We start from the raw sequence: 14,187 nt of genomic DNA, 5'->3' as shown, positions 1-14,187 counted from the left end.
TAATTGATTCAGACATCCGGTGTTTGAATCTCGAAAGAGGGTCAAAACCGTCTGTGACCTATTTGCTGAATGTGACTGAAGGAATGCGTTTTGCGTCCTTCGATACCGACGGAGATGTCGAACCGCACTGTTGTACTCTGTGCCAACGGTTTTTCTGTCAAAGCTTAATGTTTCGTTCATGATGCGAGGATTTCTCGGAAAATGTTAATATTTCGGGTTTTTAATCAGTTTTCGAGAATTAGGCTCAGCCAATTTGACTGAAAATGGTTAGGATGTGAATCAGATGATTGGAAAATTAGGCGATTTTTTAAAAATTTCCAGACAGGTAGCTAAATGGTGAAAAATAACTCTAGAATTTTTTAAAGGCTTCTAAAATATTTCTCTGAAGGTAGCAAACAAATTATTGTATGATCCTTGAAACTGAATAGTGAATAAAAGTTTGTTTCAAGTTCATTGCTCTTGCAGTCAGAGACTTTGAAAAGCTTTGAAAGAATTCTAAGTGCAAATTATTTAAATCCTATTGTTTCCCTTTCTTGTGGATGGAAATGATCAGACTGATATGATAAAAGTAGAGCCTATAGAACTGATTTGGCATAAAGTGGCCCAAGTGGTTGATATTATTAGACCCGGCAGATTCACGTAAACTTTGAACGTATCGGGCAACGTATACGAACAAGTAGCAGTCAAATACCAGTCAAATTAGACGCGAAAGAGATGACTTCGATCGATTACCTTGTGCTCCGAGGCAAACGCAAGATTTTATTTTGAGGTCAGCCTCAACTTACGGATGAATCAGTTCAGTGGAGGAACATGAATCGTTCGTATTCGAGACAAGCAAACTAATAGTTGGAGAGGGAAGAAGAGGCGATGGTGACAACGTGAGATGGGAAAACAAGGAGTCTCTAATTCATTGGAAAAGGGGAATTCAACTTAGAGAAGATGATGTTCACTGGTGGTTCACACGCTAAGAGAAGAAATGCAGGTGGTGGGTCCGGAAGAAAACCGGCTGTGGAGCACAGAAACATAACTCAGCCCCGCATGGGACCGGAAGGATATACATACAGGTGAGAATAATCGTTTTCAACAGACCCCACCAAAAAGTCTAAATTTTCAGGCCTCGCAGACCGGTCCCTATATATCATTTCACGATTTGCAAACATTTTTTACAATCAATGAAATTAAAAATATCGAACTCTAATGTTACAAAAATTTCCATTTGAAGTAATAAATACTGAGCTGCCGATTCAAGCACTTTAAGTGAAAATGTTGAATTTTTAAATTTTAAAATTGAATTTTAAAAGTTTTTTTATTCAAAAATGTTGTGTTCAATTTCTTAATATTTGAAGCGTGTAAAATAGAAGTTACTAACACTTTTCCGTTCATTAGCTTTAAATGAGACGCAGGTAAGTTGCTAAATTTAGCATTTTTACTTTTATAAATTATAGATTTTAAAGATTCAGAATCAGTTTCGACAACATAAATCCACATTATCATTTTGAATGCTCTAAATTAAAAAATCAATCAGTAAACTTTAGAATATTCAAAATTATATTATTTTATATTATTTTTATATAAAATTCTTGAGAAATCTAGAAATTGTTTTAAATTTCTTGAAATTTCAAATTATTTTTGATTTTTTTTAGTACTTCTAAATATCTTTTAACAGGAATTGGATTTTTCCTACAATTTTTAGGAAATATTTCAAATCTTAACAAATCTCCTTAAAATTTGGATGTATAAATAATAATTTAACCTTTATTATTTGTAGACGAAATTTGATATTTAGAAGTTTTAAAAAGATACAAAATTTCAAGAATTGTGAAAGTCTTCAAAAGAATAAAAAAAAAATTCTTAAGATTTTTAGGAAAATTGAAAATGATTTTTCATTTTGAAAAATTCTTTTAAGAGAATATTTGAAAAGGTTTTAAAAGAATAAATAAATTGTCAAAAAAGAGTCTGGAAGATTTTAAAGAATTTTTTTTAAATTTGCATGATAGTTTTAAATCTTCGAAAGCTCTTCAAAATTATAACGATTCCAAGCATTATATGTCAAACAATTTAGTTTTAAATTGTTTACTTTTAAATGTTTGGTTTCAGTTAACTTGTCTTAAACAAACAAATAAACATTGCTAAATACTCAATAATTATTATTTTTTCTTAAATACAAAATTTTAAATTGAATGGTTTAAAAGTGGAACACTTTAGACTCAAACAAAATTTTGAATTTTGAATTAAAAATAGTTTATAAAAATTCAATCAGACGTTCAGATTTTTCTAATGACTAAGACTGTCAGATTTTTCTTTTAAAAATGTCTAATATTCCTGGTCAAAAAATAAATTCACTGTCATTTCCCGATTTTTCATGGTCAAAAAAAATTCTCGGTCATTTCACAGTCCAGCGGCCACTCTGCTATTGTATCCTATATTCAGTTAAAGTCCCTAAATTACCCGATTTTCAAGATTTGGTCCTTACAATACCCTATTAGCAACCCATAACGGAACATTAAAAAAATGTATAATATGATCGAACAAGGGAATATCTGTAAGAAGTCTACAAAAAAAAATCACAGTCACTATTTGTGACTTTTTAGTCAGTTTTTTAAGATAGTCGCTTTTTTCAATAAAGAACTCATGGATTATTATATTACTATTCAATATATATTCTATACCTATTTCTGAATTGTCTTGAATTATTTTGAAATATTTTTAGGGTATTTTTAAAAATTATAAGGAACTTTGAAGAGCTTTTAAAAGCTTCAAATGATTCCAAACGATTTTAGATATTTTAGGGAATTTTGAAAGATTCCAAGGATTTTTTAAATTCGTTTTATGAACTTGAATGGATTTCAAAGCGCTAGAACTATTTTAGGATCAAGAATTTTCTAGAATTTCGGAAGATATTGAACGATTTTACAAGACCTGTAAGATTTTAAAATATTTTTAGAAATTTCACAGGATTTTATAAAGTTTCCGAGGATTTCAATTATGGTAAGGGATTTTTATCAGGAAATAACAGTTTTTATAGAATTTCGTAGGACTTTATAATATTTTAGTGGATTTTAAAGAATTTTGTTCAGAGAAATGAGGTATGTTGTAGGGTTTCAAAGATTTGAAATTATTTTTTGGAATACACGCTGAATTCTTATTAATTTATCCTGAATTCTTTCGCATTTTTAAATTCATTTGAATTGTTCTAAATTTACTCAAATTCTACTTAATTTAATGGATTTTTGGGGTTTTTAAAAAGGTGTAATTTAATTGATCAGGAGGATCGTTTGATAAAATGATCAAAGGATTTTAATGATTTTAATCTATTCTTTTAAATACCTTAGCATTTTCAAGAGTTTTGCAAAATTTCAAAGGATTTTAAAAGATTTGAGGCCATTTAAAAAAATTACAAGCAATTTTTAATTTTTCAAAGATTTGCAATATTTTAGGGTATTTTAAAAGATTCCAAGAAATTTCCAAGAGATTTAAATAATTTCAAGGGGTTTTCAAGGGTTTCAGTAATTTTTAGGGATTTTAACATATTAGTGATTTCAAAGAATTTATTCACAAAAAGTGAGGAATTTCGTAGGGTTTCAACGATTTTAAGAGATTTTCAAATATTGTTTGCAATTTTGAACTTAATAAATTCAATACATTTTTCAAAATTTTCAATTGTATTTTATTCGTTTGATTTATTATGAATTTCATCGAATTCTTCTTATTTTCCTTAAATTTACTCAAATTTTACAAAAATTAATGAAATTTTTTGATCTTAAACCAATTTTTCAATTCATTTGAATTTGTTTGAATTGTTTTGAAGCCAATAGTCACTGTTTTGGCTATAAATTAGAAGGGTTTCAGAGATTGTATGAGATTTGAAATTATTTTTTGAAGTTCAACCGGAATTTTTATCAAATTACCCTGAATTCTTATTAATTTACCCTGAATTCTGTTTAACTCCTTGGAATTTTCTTGAATTTTACAATTCACTTAACCACCTTGAAACTTGACCTTGAATTCTTAGTCATTTCATCAAATTCTGTTGAATTATCTTGAATTTTTCGAAGCTCATTTCTAAGTTACGGAATTCAATGACGTTTTTTCTTCTTTTTAAATTTGTATCAATTTATAAAAATTTGTTTCAAACTCCCTTTGAATTTTTATGAATATCATTGAATTCTACTTGTGTACCTTAAATTCCTCTATATTGATTTTAATTTTACGGAAGTCAATAGAATTTTTCGGATTTTTACTGTTTTTGCCAAATAATTGGAATTCTTTTGAATATAACTTGAATTGTTTTGAAGTCTCATGAATTTATCCATAATTTTTTACCCTTTAACCACGAAAAAAATACCCTATGGGCGCAAGAAAAAGTACCCTTTGGTCCCTATATTTTATTCGATAGGGACTGTGAGGCCTGAAATGTTTAAATTCCAATTATTGTTATCACAGATGGGTCTCTGTGTCCCCTATTGTACCCTTTATTTAGTTGAGGTCCCTAAAATACTCTTTTTTTAAGGGTTGGTTCCTGTAGTGGTATCACTATTCTAGATCCATACCTATTTCTGAATTGTCTTGGCTTCTTTTTAAATATTTGAGGGTCATTTTTAAAGATGGCGATACATGTTTTATAGATTTCGATCATTTAAAGGGATTTTAAAGATATTATGGTGTTATTAAAAACTCTTAGGCATTTTCAAGAGTTTTTAATTTGTAACATTTTAGGACATTTTACAAATAATTTCAATAATTTAAAGGGGTTTTAAAGCGTCTGAATTATTGTAGGATAAAGAATTTTTTTAGAATTTAGGAAGATATGGAACGGTTTCATCGAACCTTAAGGGTTTTTAAGATATTTCAAAAATTAAAAGCTTTCACGGGATTTTATAAGGTTCCGAAGGATTTCAATGTTGTAAGTTTTTTATTTTAATGTTCTCAATGTATTTAAATAAATTTTCCAGTATTTCAGGAAACATCGTCAGATTTAATAGAACTTCACGGGTTTTAATAATATTTTAGTGGATTTTAAAAATAATGTATTCAAGAGAAACGAGGTATTTCGTAGGGTTTCAAAGATTCGAAGAGTTTTCAAATTAGCTTTTGTAATTCACCCTGAATTCTTCTGAATTTACTCAAATCTATATTTTAAAATTTAAATAATTTCAAAATATTTCCGTGGATTTCAATGATTTTAACGGATTTTAAAAGCTCTTAATGCATTTTAATACATTTTCCAGGACTTCAAGAAGTATCATAAAATTGCATAAAATTCCGCAGAATTTTATAATGTTTTAATCAATTTTAAAGAAATTATTCACAACAAGTGAGGAATTTCGCAGAATATTTTTTTTAATTCTATTGAATTCTTCTAAATTTATATAATAAAAACAGGATTCCTAAATTGTATAATACCAATCCTGAGTCAGGACGATAAAATAAAAAAAAGTTCGGACTTAAAAATTTGGAAAACGAATTTAGTTATTATTTACCTTATTTTATCTGATTGTTGTTTTTCTGTTGCTAAAACCTTCTCATTTTCATATGAATGCTTTTTAATTGCAGCTATTTTAAATTTTAAATACCATTTTTTTCAAAATAAAGATAAAAAATAAAGCAAACCTTTAAAACGGTTAAATTTTGAGTTTTTCATCTAATCGAAACAACTCTTTTTTCAATGATTTGTAAAACTAGATATAAAATATAAGAAATCTATCCAGCTGTACACAGATTTGGTCCCACTAAATCACAATTATATCATCTATATTTAACAATATTCGCACACTTATCCTATTAGCCAACTTTCACCCGTCGCCTGCTACATCAAATTAACGAGAATCTTAATTCAATGTCTTGGCTGACTGAAACCGCGCGTAACTACTGCATGAGTAATAATAATGATCAGAAAACCGGATCTGAGATTCTTCTAATAGCTGTCGGACAAATGTAACATTTATGTCATCACTTTTTCTTCACTTTATTAACATTCTACATTAAATTTCTGTGCAAGGTTAAAAAGTATACATTCTTGATAAAAAGGATAAAAATACTCTTATAGTTATTTCAAAATAAAAACCTAAAGAAATAATAAGATATTTTAACAAGAATAGTGTTTTTATTTTTATATTACAATTATTAAGCTTATTATTTATTTTTAATTACGAATGAAGAGTTTGAACCTGTAATTGAAGAGCTGATAGTGAAAAGGAGCCTACTCTCAACATATTCGACGCTCTTTTTTTGTTTACATTTTTGGGTTCTTAGTTTTTTAATGAAAAATATGCAAAATGTCAAAATTTGCCCTGAATTTACAAAATGCGAATATTTTTTCTTTTTTCTGAAATCTTTTTCAAATGTAGCTTTGCTCTTTTTAAAGCTAGCCATTCAATTGTCAAAATAATTTTGGTATCGACTAAATTATTCAATAACAGAAACAAAATATTTTTAGTTTATTTCCGGTAGGAATATTAAACGAGATCATATGACGTCAGTGAATCAACAGCAGCGAGAACGGTTTCTATTATCGAACGATATCCATGACGTGGTAAAAAAAAATCTGGCAATACCCAGAATGAATCAAAAATGTATTTTTTTCCTAGTAAAAAAAATATCACTCAGATTTCGAACGTATTAATTTGAAAAATATTCATGAGATTCAGAAGGCCTTTTCGGCGAAAAAATGCTCAATAAACAAATTACAATGAATTAATAATGATTTCTTTTTACCATTTCTTGAAATAATTTCATTTCGATAGTTTAAATTTGGACTAGACACATACCATTTTAGAGGAGAAAAAATAAAGCCTTTTTTGCATTGCGTCTATTAAATTTTAAATTTTTTATGTTTCGGAAGCACAAAAGTTTTCAATTGAAAATTGGATTGCAGAAAAATAATTTTTCTGTACACATTGTAGGACAAGAATTCCATTGCCTCTAAATCCTTTGGATCTTCCACCAAGTTCAACAGCAAGGACATATGTATATAGAACTCGCATACCACGAAGAGATGCAGAATCTTCAACATCTCCTCCACCTTCTGAAAATAATGGAGGAGGCGTTCCAATTACCAGAAGACGAGGTGCTGTCAAGCAAAATAAAGTTCACGTTGTCAGGGGTCACAGATTGGTCGCCAAATTCTTCAGACAACCCACTTTTTGTGCATTTTGCAAAGACTTTTTGTGGTAAGTTTACATAATTAGTAAGTTCGTGGGTAATTCTGAACCAATCTATTTAGATTATGAAATTTTCCAAATAGAAAAATAAACAATCAAAAATTTTAATACATTTCTAAAATTGCCAATATTTAATACATTTTTTTTTACAACAGTTTAAATAAAACATTTCTTTAAAGAAATTAAAATAACTCTTTTAGTATTAATAAAAAAAACTTGCAGATTGGAACGAATCATGAGTTTAGTGTCTATTAAAAAATTTTAATTTAAGACCGAAAAGAAATCTATTTTTCATGAATAATTTTATGCAAAATGAGCATGAAAAATATTCACAATTAAAAACAAGACCTGCATTTACGGCATATTTGAGACAAAAAGTAATGATTTATGGTCTCCAGAAATAAAAAAAATTCTGTCCAAGGAATATCAGTTATATACACAAAAATATATTTTTATTTAATATTCTCCACGGTATTTCGAGTATTTGACTAGTTTTTGAAGTTTAAAAAATAAATAACCAATCTTTTAAATAAATATATTTAAATATGTGAGTATAATCAGTTGATCAGTCAGACTAATGCCGAATAAAAAAATCATGCCGAATGTTGTCAGAGTGGCAATTCATGGAACGATTTCAAATTCTAGGTAATTTTCAGGTTTTTCCAGGGTAAGCTCCATGGAAATAAATGAAGGGTTTCACGAATACTTTTCTTGTCAGAATTTTACGTAATAAACTATAGGTGGTTACTCTTTTTAAACTTTCTTGAATATTTCAAGCCATAGACATAAGTCAATGTCATATATTTAAGATATTACGAAAATAATTGAAATTTAAAAATTCGAACTTTTTCAATTAAAATTTTTTTTGTTACAAAATTAAGATTCAAGATTTTTTTATTGGAACGCTCAATAATGCACACGTATAAAATAGAAGCTTTTAACAATTTTTAATTAAATAAATTTCATTTACATGTCGTTCAAGTGCAAAATTAAAAATGAGGAACTTTTATAAATTTAACAGTTGAAAAATTTAAAAAACGCTGCGGCTATTCGTCCCGAAAAATTGGGTGAGATTGAAAAGGGAATAGAATATTCATCCCGAAAATTCGGGACTAGTCAAGCTTATAAAAAATATTTGAGTAGTGATCCCGAATTTCGGAACGACGAGAGACTTAGTTTTTTTGTTTTTATTACAAAAAAAAAAAGATTAATTTTCTCAGAAATCTCAAGAAAAATGTTATAATCTTATCACCGTTTAAGCTCCTTAAAAAGCTCCGACAGTTTATTTTAAAATCTTCTCTTTTAAAATGATTGAAATTTTCCTTAAAGCTTTTAATAAATCCTGAAAAATTAAAAAAAATTGCTTATAATCTTCCACATTACTCTTTTACAAGCTAAAATCCACATTTTGTTTGAAATATTTAGATTTTTTCAATTTTTCAATTATTTTTAAATCCTTTCAAAACTTCTAAATATTTCTTAAACTTACTTGAATTCTGTCCAAATTAATCAATTGTTCCATTGATATACATTCATCAAAACTTGTTTTTGTTTGGAAATCTTTTCCAATATTTCTTTAAAATTAATGTTTCAAGATAAAAAAAAAATCATTTTCAATTGTCTCAGGAATTTTAAGAATTTTTTTTATTACCTGAAAAACTTTTCAAAATCCTCAAAATCTTAAAAATTGTATTTCAAAGTATACGAACAAATATTTTTATTTTTTTTTTATTTTTTGAAATTAATATTGTAAAGTTAAAAGTTGAATATTAGTTCTCTGAAATTTTAACGATCCTTGGTTTTCTGTTTTAAAAAAATCACTTTCACATTGTATAGTTTTGTATATTTGATTTATAAATGCTCGTTTTAAATAATGAGTCCTACATTACTGAGTATTAATAATTGTTATTATTTTTCATTTACAAATTTCAAATTGAATGGATTAAAAATGGAATATTTTAGACTGAAACAATATTTGAATATAATTTGAATTTCGATAGAAGCCTTTAATTATGAATCTATTCATTTGAAATATTTTGGAATTGAAGCAGTTCCATTTTTAACGTTATAGTTGGTAAATTGCTTGATTTTAAACAGGTTTAGAATCATCGCGTACGATAAATTATTGTTCATTCTTTTTTTTTTTATTTGAACTACAGTTCAATTTTTGAATTAATTAAATAATTTATATGTCTACTTGATTAACTTAAAACGCTTTTTGTCAACGAATTTTAATTTCAAACCCTATTCATTTGTACAGTTTAAATCTTCAAAACTGTATTTTGAAATTCTTTTAATTGAACAAGTACCCTTAAAAATAAAGATCTGTAATGGACAATTTTGATAGTAAAATATTTTAGAATTTCACATTGCAAACTGAAGGATTTCATTATTGAAAAAGTGAATTTAACATTAAAAAAAGAAGAGTTGAAATCAAACTTACTTTAAATTGCATTATATTATGTAATATTCCAAGTAACTGGATAGATTTTTCTTCTAAAAGTTTGTAAAACTCCCAGTCAAAAAATAAATTCACTTTCATTTCCCGGTGTTGATACGATTTAATATTTTTAGGTAATTTCCAGGTTTCTGAAGGTTTTAAATGTGAAATCTCTACCCTGGTTGTTTTACCTCGAAGAGTTAAAACCCTAAATTTTTATTGCTCTATTCAAGGTTGTGACCATAATTTTTTTGTGAAATTCGATAGACGAATTTACTTTTCATTTTATAATATTGTGTTTATTCTCTAACCCTGAAATTCAAAGATTTAATTTTCGTAAATCGGAAATCAATATTAAAATTGCTGCAAAAAGAAAGCTTAACATTAAAAGGGTACATTTCATTGCCGATTAAATGCATTTTGTTCTTGAGTATAGACTATAGACAGTATAAAAACGCAGACTTATCTGATTATTTTCGAACAGCTACTCTTCGCGCCGATGAATTTAATGAGATTTTCGTTAGCTCGACCGTCAAAGCGGTTACAAATTTATTGCTTTTTCCTCTATAAATTCTCGGCCTACGTCTTCCGCAACTCATAATAAACTTGAATTCGTAAATTCAATACTTGGGCGAAAACAAAGTACTGGAGCTTTGAACCTAAAATTGACTTTAATTTCGATTTTTGAAAGGAGTTCCAAATATGATTCGATATGTTCGAATAAGCACAAAAATATTTCCATTTTTTTTTTGGTTGAAAAAAATTATATTTAGAGGTCGCTCAAGCCCCATGAAGATTAACACATATTTCCTATAAGAAAAAATACGTTTTTTGTAAATTTGATTCAGAATCGTCAATATTAGCTAATTCGAGTTACAGGTCAATATTTCTGATCACAATTAGTCATAGATGCAAATTTCTTGCAATATATAAAATGCTACTTGATACTGGTAATTATATATTGACATAAATTGTTTAAACAATTTATTATTGTTTTTAGCAATTTTGGCTTATAATAGAGATACAATATCCTATTTTTTATATTCCAATTTTGGTCCAACTTTCAATTTAAGTCAGGTAATAATTAATTAATGTTGATAAAAATCATTGTTAAACAATTAATTATTTTTGATAATAGTATTCTCGTTGAATAATGCTAGAAATTGTGGTGTTTTCTTAAATTTTCAACTTATCATCCACTTTTCACTTGGAGTGAGTTAATATTAAAATAAAATTCGAAGAAATAATTGTTTAAACAGATTATTATTGTTTATAGTTATCTTTTTCTATATTAATACTAGATAGTTGCAGTCTTTCTGTAATTTGTAAATTTTTGTACACTTTTAAATTAGAGTAAAGTAATAATTAATTTAAGTTAACAAAAATAATTGTTTACACAATTTGTTACTTTTGTTAATAATATTCACTTTGCCTAATGGTAGAAAATTGCGCTTTGTTCTGAAATATTTTAATGATCAGACTATTTTTTATTTGGAGTTACTTAACAATTAATTTAGTGCAACAGAAAATAATTTTTTTAACAAATTATTATTGTTTATCACTATCTTCTCATATAGAAATGATAGAAAATTGCAGTTGTTTTTTAAATTTTCCATTTTTTGTCCACTTTTTACTTAGTAAGGTAATAATTAATGCAAGTTAACAAAAATAGGTGCTTAGAAATGTATTATTGTTTATAACTATCTTCTCTTAGATAAGTGTTAGAAAGTTGCGGTTTTTCTGAAATATTTAACTTTTACTTCACCTCTTACGTTATGAACAAATAATAAATAAACATTAGAGAGAATAATATATTAAACAATGTCTTTCTTTTTTGTGAATGATTTTTTTTTAAATAAAACATACTTGAAATAAGCTTTAAATTTTCTACATGGAGTATATTGAATATAATTTTCCCTTGAAGTAGTTACTGAAAGAATTCGGCGAGGTGCGCTCATCTGCGAGAAAAGTGAAGTGATTGAAGTCTTGAATAAAAAAAAATTTTTGAGACTTCAAAAAAATGACTAAATTTTAATTAATTTTCTTAAAACAATTGACTGAAATGTTACTTTTTTTTACTCAAACTAAAGAGTTCAGGAAGAAAGCAACTTTCTATCATTAATCTAAGAGATAGTTCTAAACAATAATAAATTGTTTAAATAAGCAATAAGCATGTTTGTTAACTTGCATTAATTATTATCTCACTAAATTAAAAGTGGACAAAAAGTTTTAAAGTTTCGAAAAAACCGTATCTTTTTTGCACTTATCTAAGAGAAGATACTTATAAATAATAACAAATTATTTAAACAACTATATATGTTAACTTGAATTATTTATTATCTTACTAATAAAAAGTGGGTGAAAAGTTCAGAATTTCAGAAGAAAATGCAACTATCTAGCATTAATAACGTAAAAGATAGTTATAAACAAGAATTTAAATTGAATCATTCAAACTGAATATTATTAACAATAGTAATAAATTTTTTAAACGATTATTTTCGTTAAAATTATTCAATTAATACTTCACTAATTTTTAATTGACTATTAAAACTCACAAAACCCATTTTTTCACTTATGGTGTTTTTTAGGGGCTCTATAAAATGTACTTATGAGGGTGATATTTAAAAAGTAACAGCTAATTCGTGTTATATGGCTAATTGTGAAAAGAAATCATATGGGAAATGCGTGTTAAAAGTTGAATAACTTTGTTAAAAATTAATTTTTTCGGTTGTAAATTCATCTCCTTGATTGAAAATTAACTATTCTATTTTTAGAAAATTAATATTCTATGTTAAAAAAATCATTGTTTGGGTTCAATTCTTTTGTTGAATTTTTTTTTTTTAGAATCATCATTTTACTTGAAAATTGATATTTTTGGTTCAAAATTTGTCTATTTCATTAGAAATTCAGCTATTTTAGTTGAAAATTCAAGAACTTCGTTTAAAGTTAAACTAGTGTGTTAAAAACTCATATTTTTTTAAGTTTCACCTCCTAAGTCGAAAACTTAAATATTCCATGTTTAGAAAATAATACTTCCGGGTTAAGAATTAATCTTCTGGGAAAATTAATTTTTTTAGATTAATCGAATTAGTTGAAAATTCATCTCTCATATGTTAAAAATGTAACTATTTTGTTCAAAAATCCATTTTTTCGTTTGTACGATAATTAATGCTTTTAACTAGCAATGTATATTTTTCATCTCGGTTTAAAAATAATATTTTTCGTTGTAAAGTGATTAGAATTAAGCTATTTTTATGAAAATTTAACTGTTTGGTAGAAAATTAACTTTTTGGTTAAAAAATCATATTTTCGTGTTAAAGATTCAACCGTTTTTGTAGATAATTCGTGCCTTCGGCTTTAAAATTGAAAAATTTTGTTTCTAATTCATGTTTTTTGATAGAACATTAATCTTCTTGTTGAAAAAATAATTTGTTGTATAGAAAATTTAACTATTGTGTTAAAAATTATATTTTTAAGTTGACAATAGTTGCTTGAAAGTTGAACTAGTTTGTTAAAAATTAATATTATTTTAAATTTCTACTTTTTGGTTTAAAATTTTACTTTTTGCATTCTCATTCATGAGAGTGTAATGTAATCGTCCAAATTTTCAATCTCTGGTCTTTAACGGATTTTATGATCCGAAAACCATAAAATCTTGTCGGTGTCTGTCTGTCTATCTGTACGTATGTCTGTATGTATGGTTACCTGAATATTGTAGCCACGCTAACTTTTGAAGGATTTGTCCAATCGAGTCCGCATTTTGCACACTTCTGAAGGTCCCCAAAATGAAGGTAAAGTTCGTTAATCAGACATTTGTAACCAAAATTAAAAAATTCAGAGCATTTTCAAAATTTTGACATGTTTTTTTTTCTTCAAATTTTATACATTTTTGTCAAAGTTTCTTATAGATGGGTAAAAAGACTTGCAAATTATCTAAATAAAAATTCTTATTTTTTATGAAAATCAGAAAAGTTATATACTTTTCAAAAATTTGAAAATTTTCAAAAAATAGAAAAAAATATGTTTTTATAGATCCAAAAATTTCATTAAAATTTTTCACTAGATATAAAATATATTTTAAATATATTTTAGCCGAATTTTTCGATTAGCCCACAATTTACAAAATTAGAGCATTTTCCAAATTTTCACATTTTTTTTCAAATTATAGAAATTTTTGTCAAAGTCTCTTATAGATGGGTAAAAGACTTGCAAATTATCCAAATAAAATTTTTAATTTTGATGAAAATTAGAAAAGTTATATACTTTTCAAAACTTCAAAAATTTTCAAAAAAATAGAAAAAATAATTTTTTTCATAGATCCAAAAATTTCAATAAAAAATTTCAGTAGATATCAAATATATTTCAAAACTATTCTAGCAGAATTTTTCGATTAGCCAACAATTAAAAAAATTAGAGTCTGTAAAACGTAACTGTTGAGCGCGAAGCGCGATTATCGGTATGAGAATGTAATCGTCAAGGCCGTAGGTGCTTTGAGAACCTTCTTTAATGACAAATTAAAAAAAAAAGTTCAGTTTCACTCTATGATTGTAGTTTATCAAGGGTTTGAATTACAGTATTTGGTATAAG

The 14,187-nt window shown here is 26.5% G+C and overlaps 1 protein-coding gene across 1 annotated transcript in view; it reads left to right on the top strand.

The window, feature by feature from the left end:
• Window positions 1-608: 608 nt before the first annotated feature.
• LOC117177022 (probable serine/threonine-protein kinase dyrk2) overlaps window positions 609-14,187 on the top strand; it is a 49,122-nt gene continuing 35,543 nt past the window's right edge. Inside the window, exons 1-2 of the mRNA XM_033367479.1 lie at window positions 609-1,064; window positions 6,903-7,169. Coding sequence (XP_033223370.1) covers window positions 940-1,064; window positions 6,903-7,169 — 392 coding nt within the window. The 5' untranslated portion in view covers window positions 609-939. The remainder of the gene's footprint in view (window positions 1,065-6,902; window positions 7,170-14,187) is intronic.

The sequence above is a fragment of the Belonocnema kinseyi genome, chromosome 7 (assembly GCF_010883055.1).
Source record: "Belonocnema kinseyi isolate 2016_QV_RU_SX_M_011 chromosome 7, B_treatae_v1, whole genome shotgun sequence".
NCBI lineage: Eukaryota > Metazoa > Arthropoda > Insecta > Hymenoptera > Cynipidae > Belonocnema > Belonocnema kinseyi.
The sequence above is the reverse complement of the archived record's forward strand: the minus strand, read 5'-3'. Positions and strand labels throughout refer to the sequence as shown.